This window comes from Oncorhynchus kisutch, unplaced genomic scaffold (genome assembly GCF_002021735.2).
Source record: "Oncorhynchus kisutch isolate 150728-3 unplaced genomic scaffold, Okis_V2 scaffold722, whole genome shotgun sequence".
Lineage (NCBI taxonomy): Eukaryota > Metazoa > Chordata > Actinopteri > Salmoniformes > Salmonidae > Oncorhynchus > Oncorhynchus kisutch.
Genome location: NW_022262667.1, coordinates 395,913 through 410,268, shown reverse-complemented (window position 1 = coordinate 410,268; position 14,356 = coordinate 395,913). Strand labels below are relative to the sequence as shown.

Below are 14,356 nucleotides of genomic sequence, written 5' to 3'. Positions count from 1 at the left end.
GGAGGGAGAGAGAGGGAGGGGTAGAGAGATCAATATCTATCAGCAGGGTCTGAAACCTAGAGACACCAGAGCGACCCCACCCTAGAGACACCAGAGGTCCCCCCCCTTATAGAGACACCAGAGTGCCCCCCCTAGAGACACCAGAGTGCCCCCCCCCTAGAGACACCAGAGTTCCCCCCCCGTAGAGACACCAGAGTGTGCCCCCCCTCCTAGAGTGCCTCCCCCCTAGAGACATCAGAGTGCCCCCCCCCTCTAGAGACACCAGAGTGCCGCCCCCCTAGAGACACCAGAGTCCCCCCCCTCTAGAGACACCAGAGTGCCCCCCCCCCTAGAGACACCAGAGTGCCCCCCCCAGAGACACCAGAGTGTTTGAGACAGTCTCTGCTGTGTTTACAGAAGCCTGTTATTGTTCTCCACAGGAGCCCAAGTTAGCCTTCGAGGACGTGGACGCCACAGAGCTCTACCCCTGTGTCATGTTCTACAGCAGTAACCCTGGAGAGAAGGTAAGACAACGCTGAACCTAGAGCCTAGTTAAATCTAGAACCTAGTTCAACCTAGAACCTAGTTAAACCTACAACCTAGTTAAACCTACAACCTAGTTAAACCTATAACCTAGTTAAACCTATAACCTAGTTAAACCTATAACCTAGTTAAACCTAGAACCTATTTAAACATCGAACCTATTTAAACATAGAACCTAGTTAAACCTAGAACCTATTTAAACTTAGAACCTAGTTAAACCTATAACCTATTTAAACTTAGAACCTAGTTAAACCTATAACCTATTTAAATGTAGAACCTAGTTAAACCTAGAACCTAGTTAAACCTAGTACCTATTTAAACATTGAACCTATTTAAACCTAGAACCTAGTTAAACAGAACCTAGTTAAACCTAGAACCTATTTAAACATAGAACCTATTTAAACCTAGAACCTAGTTAAACATTGAACCTATTTAAACATAGAACCTATTTAAACATAGAACCTAGTTAAACATTGAACCTATTTAAACCTAGAACCTAGTTAAACAGAACCTAGTTAAACCTAGAACCTATTTAAACATAGAACCTAGTTAAACATTGAACCTAGTTAAACATTGAACCTAGTTAAACATAGAACCTATTTAAACATAGAACCTATTTAAACATAGAACCTATTTAAACATAGAACCTAGTTAAACATTGAACCTAGTTAAACATAGAACCTATTTAAACATAGAACCTATTTAAACATTGAACCTATTTAAACATAGAACCTAGTTAAACATTGAACCTAGTTAAACCTCAACTGTAAGGTCTGTTCAAACTTCTCGTCAGATTGTTCTATCTTGCCCTTGTTAGTTCGGTCATTATTACCTTACTCCTGTCATGTTTTTAAGTTATTCAAAAACAACTTGTAACTTCACGAGAACTCAGTTGGATAAAGTGATAGTTTGATGATGAAGTTGCGTGTAAGGATAGGCAGGAGTAATCAGGTACCCCAAACAGACATTAAAACCTCTGATCTTCAACCAGAGATCACATTTGTTTCCAAGCATCACACGGTCCTTCTCCCTAAACTCCCTTTTCCCCTCTGTGTCCCTTTCACTCCCATTCTTAACTGACTTGCCTAGTTAAATAAAGGTAACCCGCCTAAACATAGACAAGTTAGTTAGCCTAGCCTATAACCCACCTAAACATAGACACGTTAGTTAGCCTAGCCTATAACCCACCTAAACATAGACAGGTTAGTTAGCCTAGCCTATAACCCACCTAAACATAGACAGGTTAGTTAGCCTAGCCTGTAACCCACCTAAACATAGACAGGTTAGTTAGCCTAGCCTATAACCCACCTAAACATAGACAAGTTAGTTAGCCTAGCCTATAACCCACCTAAACATAGACAAGTTAGTTAGCCTAGCCTATAACCCACCTAAACATAGACACGTTAGTTAGCCTAGCCTATAACCCACCTAAACATAGACAGGTTAGTTAGCCTAGCCTATAACCCATCTAAACATAGACACGTTAGTTAGCCTAGCCTATAACCCACCTAAACATAGACAGGTTAGTTAGCCTAGCCTGTAACCCACCTAAACATAGACAGGTTAGTTAGCCTAGCCTATAACCCACCTAAACATAGACAGGTTAGTTAGCCTAGCCTATAACCCACCTAAACATAGACAGGTTAGTTAGCCTAGCCTATAACCCACCTAAACATAGACACGTTAGTTAGCCTAGCCTATAACCCACCTAAACATAGACACGTTAGTTAGCCTAGCCTATAACCCATCTAAACATAGACACGTTAGTTAGCCTAGCCTATAACTCACCTAAACGTAGACAATAACCGTTAAAATACACAAAACACGAGATGGTTAAAGACAGAGCGTATTGGCATCAGAATCATTAAGCCTGGGGCCTTCTCACCAAACAGATGATGCGGTCTTGATTCATCAACATGCGCTGTTCCATGTGGAATTATTCATCCACGTAGAAAATATCAAACAACATCCTGAATAAACTACATCCGACGTCTGTGAATCAAAAAGAAGATAAATCAGGGTTACAAACAGACATTTTTCTTTCCTTCTCCCCCCCAACTGGCCAAATTGCAGCTGTTTCTCTATCTCCGGGTGAAGATATGTGTCTCACTGCTCCCTAACTCTCTGTCTCTGGGTGAAGATATGTGTCTCACTGCTCCCTAACTCTCTATCTCCGGGTGAAGATATGTGTCTCACTGCTCCCTAACTCTCTGTCTCCAGGTGAAGATATGTGTCTCACTGCTCCCTAACTCTCTGTCTCCAGGTGAAGATATGTGTCTCACTGCTCCCTAACTCTCTGTCTCCGGGTGAAGATATGTGTCTCACTGCTCCCTAACTCTCTGTCTCCAGGTGAAGATATGTGTCTCACTGCTCCCTAACTCTCTGTCTCTGGGTGAAGATATGTGTCTCACTGCTCCCTAACTCTCTGTCTCCGGGTGAAGATATGTGTCTCACTGCTCCCTAACTCTCTGTTCCAGGTGAAGATCTGTGATATGCAGATGCGGGGTACCCCTCGTGACCTCCTGCCCGGTGATCCTATCTGCAGCCCTGTGGCCACAGTCCTGGCTGAGGCCACCACACAGCTCATCAGGATCCTGCACCGCACCGACCACTGGACACACTGCATCAACAAGATCATGATGGAGAGGCTACACAAAATCAAACCCTGCTTCAGAGACTCAGCCAACGGTAGTGGAGGAGGAGGTGAGAGGAGGGGAGAGAGAGGAGAGGAGGGGAGAGAGAGGGGAATGGAGAGGGGGGAGAGGAGAGGAGGGGGGAAGAGGAGAGGAGAAAAGGGAGTTTGAGAGGAGGTGAGAGGTCATTAGAGAAGGGAGGTTGAGGAGAGGAGAGAGGAGGTGAGGACATTAGAGGAGGGAGGTTGAGGAGAGGAGAGAGGAGGTGAGAGGACATTAGAGAAGGGAGGTTGAGCAGAGGAGAGGAGAGGACATTAGAGAAGGGAGGTTGAGGAGAGGAGAGAGGAGGTGAGGACATTAGAGGAGGGAGGTTGAGGAGAGGAGAAGAGATGAGAGGACATTAGAGCTGGGAGGTTGAGCAGAGGAGAGGAGAGGACATTAGAGAAGGGAGGTTGAGGAGAGGAGAGAGGAGGTGAGGACATTAGAGGAGGGAGGTTGAGGAGAGGAGAAGAGGTGAGAGGACATTAGAGAAGGGAGGTTGAGCAGAGGAGAGGAGAGGACATTAGAGAAGGGAGTTTGAGGAGAGGAGAGAGGAGGTGAGGACATTAGAGGAGGGAGGTTGAGGAGAGGAGAATAGGTGAGAGGACATTAGAGAAGGGAGGTTGAGCAGAGGAGAGGAGGTGAGAGGACATTAGAGAAGGGAGGTTGAGGAGAGGAGAGAGGAGGTGAGGACATTAGAGGAGGGAGGTTGAGGAGAGGAGAAGAGGTGAGAGGACATTAGAGAAGGGAGGTTGAGCAGAGGAGAGGAGAAGACATTAGAGAAGGGAGGTTGAGGAGAGGAGAGGACATTAGAGAAGGGAGGTTGAGGAGAGGAGAAGAGGTGAGAGGACATTAGAGAAGGGAGGTTGAGGAGAGGAGGTGAGAGGACATTAGAGAAGGGAGGTTGAGGAGAGGTGAGAGGACATTAGAGAAGGGAGTTTGAGGAGGTGAGAGGACATTAGAGAAGGGAGTTTGAGGAGAGAGGAGGACTTCACTGTCTGCTTTGTGTCATGTCACCAAGGCAGTTTAAAGTACAGTAGACCAACATATCTCCTGTAGTAGGTCTCACATCTGGGTCTGGAACACCTTGTTAGTGCATGGATCTGGTTAGGTAGACCAACATATCTCCTGTAGTAGGTCTCACATCTGGGTCTGGAACACCTTGTTAGTGCATGGATCTGGTTAGGTAGACCAACATATCTCCTGTAGTAGGTCTCACATCTGGGTCTGGAACACCTTGTTAGTGCATGGATCTGGTTAGGTAGACCAACATGTCTCCTGTAGTAGGTCTCACATCTGGGTCTGGAACACCTTGTTAGTGCATGGATCTGGTTAGGTAGACCAACATATCTCCTGTAGTAGGTCTCACATCTGGGTCTGGAACACCTTGTTAGTGCATGGATCTGGTTAGGTAGACCAACGTGTTGCTTCATTTGAATTTCCTGACTTTCTGACCAGCCTGATTTAAACATAATTTCTGTGAGTTAATATTAAAAGGCCCACAGTCAGCACCATCACATGTACAGTAACACATCATGTGACACATCAGGTCAGAGGCTAAAGAAGAGTCGTTCGGTGCAGAGCAGAGAGGAGCATGACGCCCAGAGGGACTCGTCCAGGGACCCCCAGAGAGGGGAGGAGGAGAGAGGCCGGCCGGGACACGGGAGCCGCCAGGGGCATGGAGGTCTGGGGGAACTCTCTGACCACCACCTCAGGACCCTCTGTACAGAGGTCTGTCTATCTATTGGCTGAGGTTTTGTTGTGATTACCAGTCTTTATTAGCCTGGGTACCATTCTGTTTCTGATATTATTCCACAATGTTTTTGGCATGAGTGTGGAATGTTAGCACAAACATACTGGTACCCAGGCTAATAGTTTTTAATTTATTTGCAAGAAACACTTGACAACACCTTGACACCGCATCATGACACCGCACCTTGACACACCACATCTTGACAACACACCACACCTTGACAACGCACCACACCTTGACAACGCACCGCACCTTGACAACGCACCTTGATGCCGCACCATGACAACACCGCACCATGACAACACCGCACCATGACAACACCGCACCATGACACACCACCATGACAGCACCGCACCATGACAACACCGCACCATGACACACCACCATGACACCACCGCACCATGACAACACCGCGCCATGACAACACCGCGCCATGACAACACCGCACCATGACAACACCGCACCATGACAACACCGCACCATGACAACACCGCACCATGACAACACCGCACCATGACACACCACCATGACAGCACCGCACCATGACAACACCGCACCATGACACACCACCATGACAACACCGCACCATTACAACACCGCACCTTGACAACACCGCACCTTGACACACCACCATGACAGCACCGCACCATGACAACATTTCACCATGACAGCACCGCACCATGACAACATTTCACCATGACAACACAAGGCAGCTCTTATGTTGCAGTTCAAACTAAATAAACTACAGTATGTGATGTAACATCAGGATATTTAGATTGGTAATAACTGTGTAATTTACATGTCATATTTAAGTAGCACGTTGCTCATTGTGAACTGGAGCAGCAGTTGCTATTTCAGAGGTCGCTGTCTGTTCTAAAGGCCTTCCGTGTTGAACTCTTAGGTGTGGCCTGTGCTGGCGGTGATGGGGGGTGCTGACGCAGGGCTGCGTGTTGGGGGGCGCTGTGTTCACAAACAGACCGGTCGGCATGCTACTCTCCTGGGCGTGGTGAAGGAGGGGAGCACCTCAGCCAAGGTGCAGTGGGACGAGGCTGAGATCACCATCAGGTATTAACATTATAGTTGACCCTGCAGGTCCTGGTACCCTGGTCCCAGATCTGTTTGTTCTCTCTTGTCTGATGGAATTCTCATGGCTTGACAATGGCAAGGGAATAGGCAGAATCTGATCTGAGAACAGACTACGGTATTGGTAGGAACTAATCTGAGACCAGGCTAAGGTATTGGTAGGAACTAATCTGAGAACAGACTAAGGTCTTGATAGAAACTGATCTGAGAACAGGCTAAGGTCTTGATAGAAGCTGATCTGAGATCTGAGACCAGGCTAAAGTCTTGATAGAAACTGATCTGAGACCAGGCTAAGGTCTTGATAGAAACTGATCTGAGACCAGGCTAAGTTCTTGAGAGAAGCAAGGCATATTATTAGGGCTGGCACAATAACCATGATCCCCTCCCCCCTTCAAAAAATATCCGTCATAATCGTCTTAATAAATTCATTTCAGGAGAAGGAGGATTCAGCTTTATATTCAAGTAGATTTATTTTACTGAAAAGCAGTTTGATGTCTTGCTGAATAGGTACACTGGCTGATAGATAGTATCTACACTGGCTGATAGATAGTATCTACACTGGCTGATAGATAGTATCTACACTGGCTGATAGATCGTATCTACACTGGCTGATAGATAGTATCTACACTGGCTGATAGATAGTATCTACACTGGCTGATAGATAGTATCTACCCCGGCTGATAGATAGTATCTACACTGGCTGATAGATATACCCTGGCTGATAGATAGTATCTACACTAGCTGATAGATAGTATATGCACTGGCTGATAGATAGTATCTACACTGGCTGATAGATAGTATCTACACTGGCTGACAGATATACACTGGCTGTTGGATAGTATCTACACTGGCTGTTGGATAGTATCTACACTGGCTGATGGATAGTATCTACACTGGCTGATGGATAGTATCTACACTGGCTGATAGATAGTATCTACACTGGCTAATGGATAGTATCTACACTGGCTGATGGATAGTATCTACACTGGCTGATAGATAGTATCTACACTGGCTGATGGATAGTATCTACACTGGCTGATGGATAGTATCTACACTGGCTGATAGATAGTATCTACACTGGCTGATAGATAGTATCTACACTGGCTGATAGATAGTATCTACACTGGCTGATAGATAGTATCTACACTGGCTGATAGATATTATCTACACTGGCTGATAGATAGTATCTACACTGGCTGATAGATAGTATCTACACTGGCTGATGAATAGTATCTACACTGGCTGATAGATAGTATCTACACTGGCTGATAGATAGTATCTACACTGGCTGATAGATATACCCTGGCTGATAGATAGTATCTACACTAGCTGATAGATAGTATATACACTGGCTGATAGATTGTATCTACACTGGCTGATAGATAGTATCTACACTGGCTGATAGATAGTATCTACACTGGCTGATAGATAGTATCTACACCGGCTGATAGATTTACACTGGCTGATAGATAGTATCTACACTGTCTGTATTGACTGGCTGATAGATAATATGTACACTGGCTGATAGATAGTATCTACACTGTCTGTATTGACTGGCTGATAGATAGTATCTACACTGTCTGTATTGACTGGCTGATAGATAGTATCTACACTGTCTGTATTGACTGGCTGATAGATAGTATCTACACTGGCTGATAGATTTACACTGGCTGATAGATAGTATCTACACTGTCTGTATTGACTGGCTGATAGATAATATGTACACTGGCTGATAGATAGTATCTACACTGTCTGTATTGACTGGCTGATAGATAGTATCTACACTGTCTGTATTGACTGGCTGATAGATAATATCTACACTGGCTGATAGATAGTATTTACACTGGCTGATAGATAGTATCTACACTGTCTGTATTGACTGGCTGATAGATAATATTTACACTGGCTGATAGATAGTATCTACACTGTCTGTATTGACTGGCTGATAGATAGTATCTACACTGTCTGTATTGACTGGCTGATAGATAGTATCTACACTGTCTGTATTGACTGGCTGATAGATAATATCTACACTGGCTGATAGATAGTATCTACACTGTCTGTATTGACTGGCTGATAGATAGTATCTACACTGTCTGTATTGACTGGCTGATAGATAGTATATACACTGTCTGTATTGACTGGCTGATAGATAGTATCTACACTGGCTGATAGATAGTCTCTACACTGTCTGTATTGACTGGCTGATAGATAGTATCTACACTGGCTGATAGATAGTATCTACACTGTCTGTATTGACTGGCTGATAGATAGTATCTACACTGTCTGTATTGACTGGCTGATAGATAGTATCTACACTGTCTGTATTGACTGGCTGATAGATAGTATCTACACTGTCTGTATTGACTGGCTGATAGATAGTATCTACACTGGCTGATAGATAGTCTCTACACTGTCTGTATTGACTGGCTGATAGATAGTATCTACACTGGCTGATAGATAGTCTCTACACTGTCTGTATTGACTGGCTGATAGATAGTATCTACACTGTCTGTATTGACTGGCTGATAGATAGTATCTACACTGTCTGTATTGACTGGCTGATAGATAGTATCTACACTGTCTGTATTGACTGGCTGATAGATAGTATCTACACTGGCTGATAGATAGTATCTACACTGTCTGTATTGACTGGCTGATAGATACTATCTATCAGCCAGTGTAGATACTATCTACACTGTCTGTATTGACTGGCTGATAGATAGTATCTACACTGGCTGATAGATAGTCTCTACACTGTCTGTATTGACTGGCTGATAGATAGTATCTACACTGTCTGTATTGACTGGCTGATAGATAGTATCTACACTGTCTGTATTGACTGGCTGATAGATAGTATCTACACTGTCTGTATTGACTGGCTGATAGATAGTATCTACACTGGCTGATAGATAGTATCTACACTGTCTGTATTGACTGGCTGATAGATACTATCTATCAGCCAGTGTAGATACTATCTACACTGTCTGTATTGACTGGCTGATAGATAGTATCTACACTGGCTGATAGATAGTCTCTACACTGTCTGTATTGACTGGCTATGTTCACATCAATATGCTGTAAACCTCCATCACCCAGCTCTGTTTCAGTACTTTCCTCCATAACCACCCACCCCACCATGCTTCTAACCACCCTCATCCACTACCATTATTACCTCCTGTATAGTCATCCATTATCCTCCCAAGGACTTATCCACCATCATCCATATCCCGTACGTAACCTATATTGCCTCGTTCATTGACTGGTCCCTTCTCTGCATGGTACCATTGTACCGCCAGCCCTCCTCCACCCATCCACCTAGCCTGGTCCCAGATCTGTTTATGCAAGGCAAACTCCTGAGGTGTCATTGTTGTCATGCTAAACATTGACATGACAATTCCATAAGGAGATGGCAAGAGAGTAGAAACAGACTGGCACCCAGGGCAGACTACCATCCCCCCAGACTACCATCCCCCCAGACTACCATCCCCCCCAGACTACCATCCATCCCTCGCCCAGACTACCATCCATCCCTCCCCCAGACTACCATCCATCCCTCCCCCAGACTACCATCCCTCCCCCAGACTACCATCCATCCCTCCTCCAGACTACCATCCCTCCCTCCCCCAGACTACCATCCCTCCCCAGACTACCATCCATCCCTCCCCCAGACTACCATCCCTCCCCCAGACTACCATCCCTCCCCCAGACTACCATCCCTCCCCCAGACTACCATCCCCCCCAGACTACCATCCCCCCCCCAGACTACCATCCCTCCCCAGACTACCATCCCTCCCTCCCCCAGACTACCATCCCTCCCCAGACTACAATCCATCCCTCCCCCAGACTACCATCCCTCCCCCAGACTACTAACTCTCCCCCAGACTACCATCCCTCCCACAGACTACCATCCCTCCCCCAGACTACCATCCATCCCTCCCCCAGACTACCATCCCTCCTCCAGACTACCATCCCTCCCTCCCCCAGACTACCATCCCTCCCCAGACTACCATCCATCCCTCCCCCAGACTACCATCCATCCCTCCCCCAGACTACCATCCCTCCCCCAGACTACCATCCCTCCCCCAGACTACCATCCCTCCCCCAGACTACCATCCCCCCCAGACTACCATCCCCCCCCCCCAGACTACCATCCCTCCCCAGACTACCATCCCTCCCTCCCCCAGACTACCATCCCTCCCCAGACTACCATCCATCCCTCCCCCAGACTACCATCCCTCCCCCAGACTACTAACTCTCCCCCAGACTACCATCCCTCCCACAGACTACCATCCCTCCCCCAGACTACCATCCCTCCCTCCCCCAGACTACCATCCCTCCCTCCCCCAGACTACCATCCCTCCCTCCCCCAGACTACCATCCCTCCCCCAGACTACCATCCCTCCCTCCCCCAGACTACCATCCCTCCCCAGACTACCATCCATCCCTCCCCCAGACTACCATCCCTCCCCCAGACTACCATCCCTCCCCCAGACTACCATCCCTCCCTCAGACTACCATTCCTCCCTCCCCCAGACTACCATCCCTCCCCCAGACTACCATCCCTCCCCCAGACTACCATCCCTCCCCAGACTACCATCCATCATCCACTCCTCTACCATCCCTCCCCCAGACTACCATCCCTCCCCAGACTACCATCCATCCCTCCCCAGACTACCATCCATCCCTCCCCCAGACTACCATTCCTCCCCCAGACTACCATTCCTCCCCCAGACTACCATCCCTCCCCCAGACTACCATCCCTCCCCCAGACTACCATCCCTCCCCAGACTACCATCCCTCCCTCAGACTACCATTCCTCCCTCCCCCAGACTACCATCCCTCCCCCAGACTACCATCCCTCCCCCAGACTACCATCCCTCCCCAGACTACCATCCATCCCTCCCCCAGACTACCATCCCTCCCCCAGACTACTAACTCTCCCCCAGACTACCATCCCTCCCACAGACTACCATCCCTCCCCCAGACTACCATCCCTCCCTCCCCCAGACTACCATCCCTCCCTCCCCCAGACTACCATCCCTCCCTCCCCCAGACTACCATCTCTCCCTCCCCCAGACTACCATCCCTCCCTCCCCCAGACTACCATCCCTCCCCAGACTACCATCCATCCCTCCCCCAGACTACCATTCCTCCCCCAGACTACCATCCCTCCCCCAGACTACCATCCCTCCCCCAGACTACCATCCCTCCCCAGACTACCATCCCTCCCTCAGACTACCATTCCTCCCTCCCCCAGACTACCATCCCTCCCCCAGACTACCATCCCTCCCCAGACTACCATCCATCATCCACTCCTCTACCATCCCTCCCCCAGACTACCATCCCTCCCCCAGACTACCATCCATCCCTCCCCCAGACTACCATTCCTCCCCCAGACTACCATCCCTCCCCCAGACTACCATCCCTCCCCCAGGCTACCATCCCTCCCCCAGACTACCATCCCTCCCCAGACTACCATCCCTCCCTCAGACTACCATTCCTCCCTCCCCCAGACTACCATCCCTCCCCCAGACTACCATCCCTCCCCCAGACTACCATCCCTCCCCAGACTACCATCCCTCCCCAGACTACCATCCCTCCCCCAGACTACCATCCCTCCCCAGACTACCATCCCTCCCCAGACTACCATCCATCCTCAGACTACCATCCCTCCTCAGACTACCATCCCTCCCCAGACTACCATCCCTCCCCCAGACTACCATCCCTCTCCCAGACTACCATCCCTCCCCCAGACTACCATCCCTCCCCCAGACTACCATCCCTCCCCCAGACTACCATCCCTCCCCCAGACTACCATCCCTCCCCCAGACTACCATCCCTCCCCCAGACTACCATCCCTCCCCAGACTACCATTCCTCCCTCCCCCAGACTACCATCCCTCCCCCAGACTACCATCCCTCCCCAGACTACCATCCCTCCCCAGACTACCATCCATCCTCCACTCCTCTACCATGTCATTCTTCCTCTCCTTCTTTCCCTTACTCTGTGTTTCCTTTGTGTTCCTCCACTTCTGGTTCTTCATTAAAGCTTCCCAACTTTCTGGTCGCCTAGTGACACTCCCCTGTACAACCTGGAGCCCTGCGAGCCGCTGCCCTTTGACGTGGCACGCTTCCGAGGCCTCACCGCATCCCTGCTCCTCGACCTCACCTATCTCACCTCCATCCACGAGGACGCTGGGAAGCTGAGCGTCCGGCGCCATGAGAAGAGGCACCGTAGCAACGGAGGCCATGATACGACAACGACCGCCACGACAAACGACGACTTCAACAACAAAACTAGTGAGACGGAGCAGAGCCACCAACACAGGGTCTCCCCAGAACCCAAAGACACTACAACAACAACGGGGACCGTCACCACGACGACAACCTCTGATCTGAGAGTGTCACACAGCCTGGACGAGGTCAAAGCCCACGCGGTTCCCAACTCGAAATCAGAGAGTGAGATCTCCTCCTGCGCCTTGGACTCCCAACACCAGGGTGGAGGAGGACCAGAGACCCTCTCCCCTGCTCCTCAGACCCCCCAGGAGGGCAACAGGAGGAAGGGCCATGAGGGCCGGGGCCACGATGGCTCTCCCTCCTCAGGGGCCAGTCAGTCTGAGATCCATGCGGTGCAGCTGTCCTACCTCTACCTGGGGGCCATGAAGGCCCTCAGCACCCTGCTCTCCTGCTCCAAGTATGTTGAGCTGCTGCTCATACCCAAGGTTAGTAATCTGTCATCAGGGTTGTGGGTTCGAATCCCGCATTGCTCTCACATCATATAGTACCTCTCAGAGAAATGCGTAAAATATCTCTGGCCCCAAGTATACTGTATATGTGTTTAGTCAATCAAGGTGTCTGCTAATGGCCCACTCTGTAATAGGTCCAGGTTCAATCAAGGTGTCTGCTAATGGCCCACTCTGTAATAGGTCCAGGTTCAATCAATGTGTCTGCTAATGGCCCACTCTGTAATAGGTCCAGGTTTAATCAAAGTGTCTGTTATTGGCCCACTCTGTAATAGGTCCAGGTTCAATCAATGTGTCTGCTAATGGCCCACTCTGTAATAGGTCCAGGTTCAATCAATGTGTCTGCTAATGGCCCACTCTGTAATAGGTCCAGGTTCAATCAAGGTGTCTGCTAATGGCCCACTCTGTAATAGGTCCAGGTTTAATCAAAGTGTCTGCTATTGGCCCACTCTGTAATAGGTCCAGGTTTAATCAATGTGTCTGCTAATGGCCCACTCTGTAATAGGTCCAGGTTCAATCAATGTGTCTGATATTGGCCCACTCTGTAATAGGTCCAGGCTCAGCCGGAGCCTGCTCCCAGTGGACACAATGCAGACCTGAACGCCGGGTCCACCCCGAGTGGCGCAGCGCCCTCGCCCGTGTGCCAGGAGGAAGTTGAGATGAGGGCGGCACTGCAGTTCCTGATGCGTCACATGGTCAAGCGGGCCGTGATGAGGTCACCCATCAAGCGGGCGTTAGGATTGGCCGATTTGGAGAGAGCTCAGGCCATGATCTATAAATTGGTGGTCAGTGGGCTGCTGGACGAACACTGCAGTAGGGGAAAGTCCAGACCTGGTGAGTAACACTGAGGGAAGTAACATGTTGTTTGTTAGGGAAGGCTTTTCCATCTCTGGCCCTGGACTGGGGTCTTCCTGGGGCCTTCCTGGGGTCTTCCTGGGGTTTTCCTGGGGCCCTCCTGGGGTCTTCCTGGGGCCCTCCTGGGGTCTTCCTGGGGCCCTCCTGGGGTCTTCCTGGGGCCTTCCTGGGGTCTTCCTGGGGTCTTCCTGGGGCCTTCCTGGGGCCCTCCTGGGTCCTTCCTGGGGCCTTCCTGGGGTCTTCCTGGGTCCTTCCTGGGGCCCTCCTGGGGTCTTCCTGGGTCCTTCCTGGGGCCCTCCTGGGTCCTTCCTGGGGTCTTCATGGGGTCTTCCTGGGTCCTTCCTGGGGCCCTCCTGGGGTCTTCCTGGGGCCCTCCTGGGGTCTTCCTGGAGTTTTCCTGGGGCCCTCCTGGGTCCTTCCTGGAGTCTTCCTGGGTCCTTCCTGGGGCCCTCCTGGGTCCTTCCTGGGGTCTTCCTGGGTCCTTCCTGGGGCCCTCCTGGGGTCTTCCTGGGTCCTTCCTGGGGCCCTCCTGGGTCCTTCCTGGGGTCTTCCTGGGTCCTTCCTGGGGCCCTCCTGGGGTCTTCCTGGAGTCTAAACATATATTGATGTGGTTGACAACACATCCAGGATTACAAGCTAGCTAGCTACTTACCTTGAAGGCTTCTCAGACGATCTGATGTTGTAACGTGTCAAGAAATTTAAAGAGAAAAAAAACTCTGTAGTAAC

General features: G+C 49.5%; 1 protein-coding gene across 1 annotated transcript in view; it reads left to right on the top strand.

Annotated features, from left to right (window-relative positions):
• The window catches only part of LOC109885662 (probable E3 ubiquitin-protein ligase HERC1), a 211,746-nt gene that overhangs the window by 81,160 nt on the left and 116,230 nt on the right, over positions 1–14,356 (top strand). The window contains 6 exon segments of the mRNA XM_031815997.1: positions 420–503; positions 3,000–3,225; positions 4,744–4,925; positions 5,849–6,012; positions 12,082–12,754; positions 13,327–13,609. Coding sequence (XP_031671857.1) covers positions 420–503; positions 3,000–3,225; positions 4,744–4,925; positions 5,849–6,012; positions 12,082–12,754; positions 13,327–13,609 — 1,612 coding nt within the window.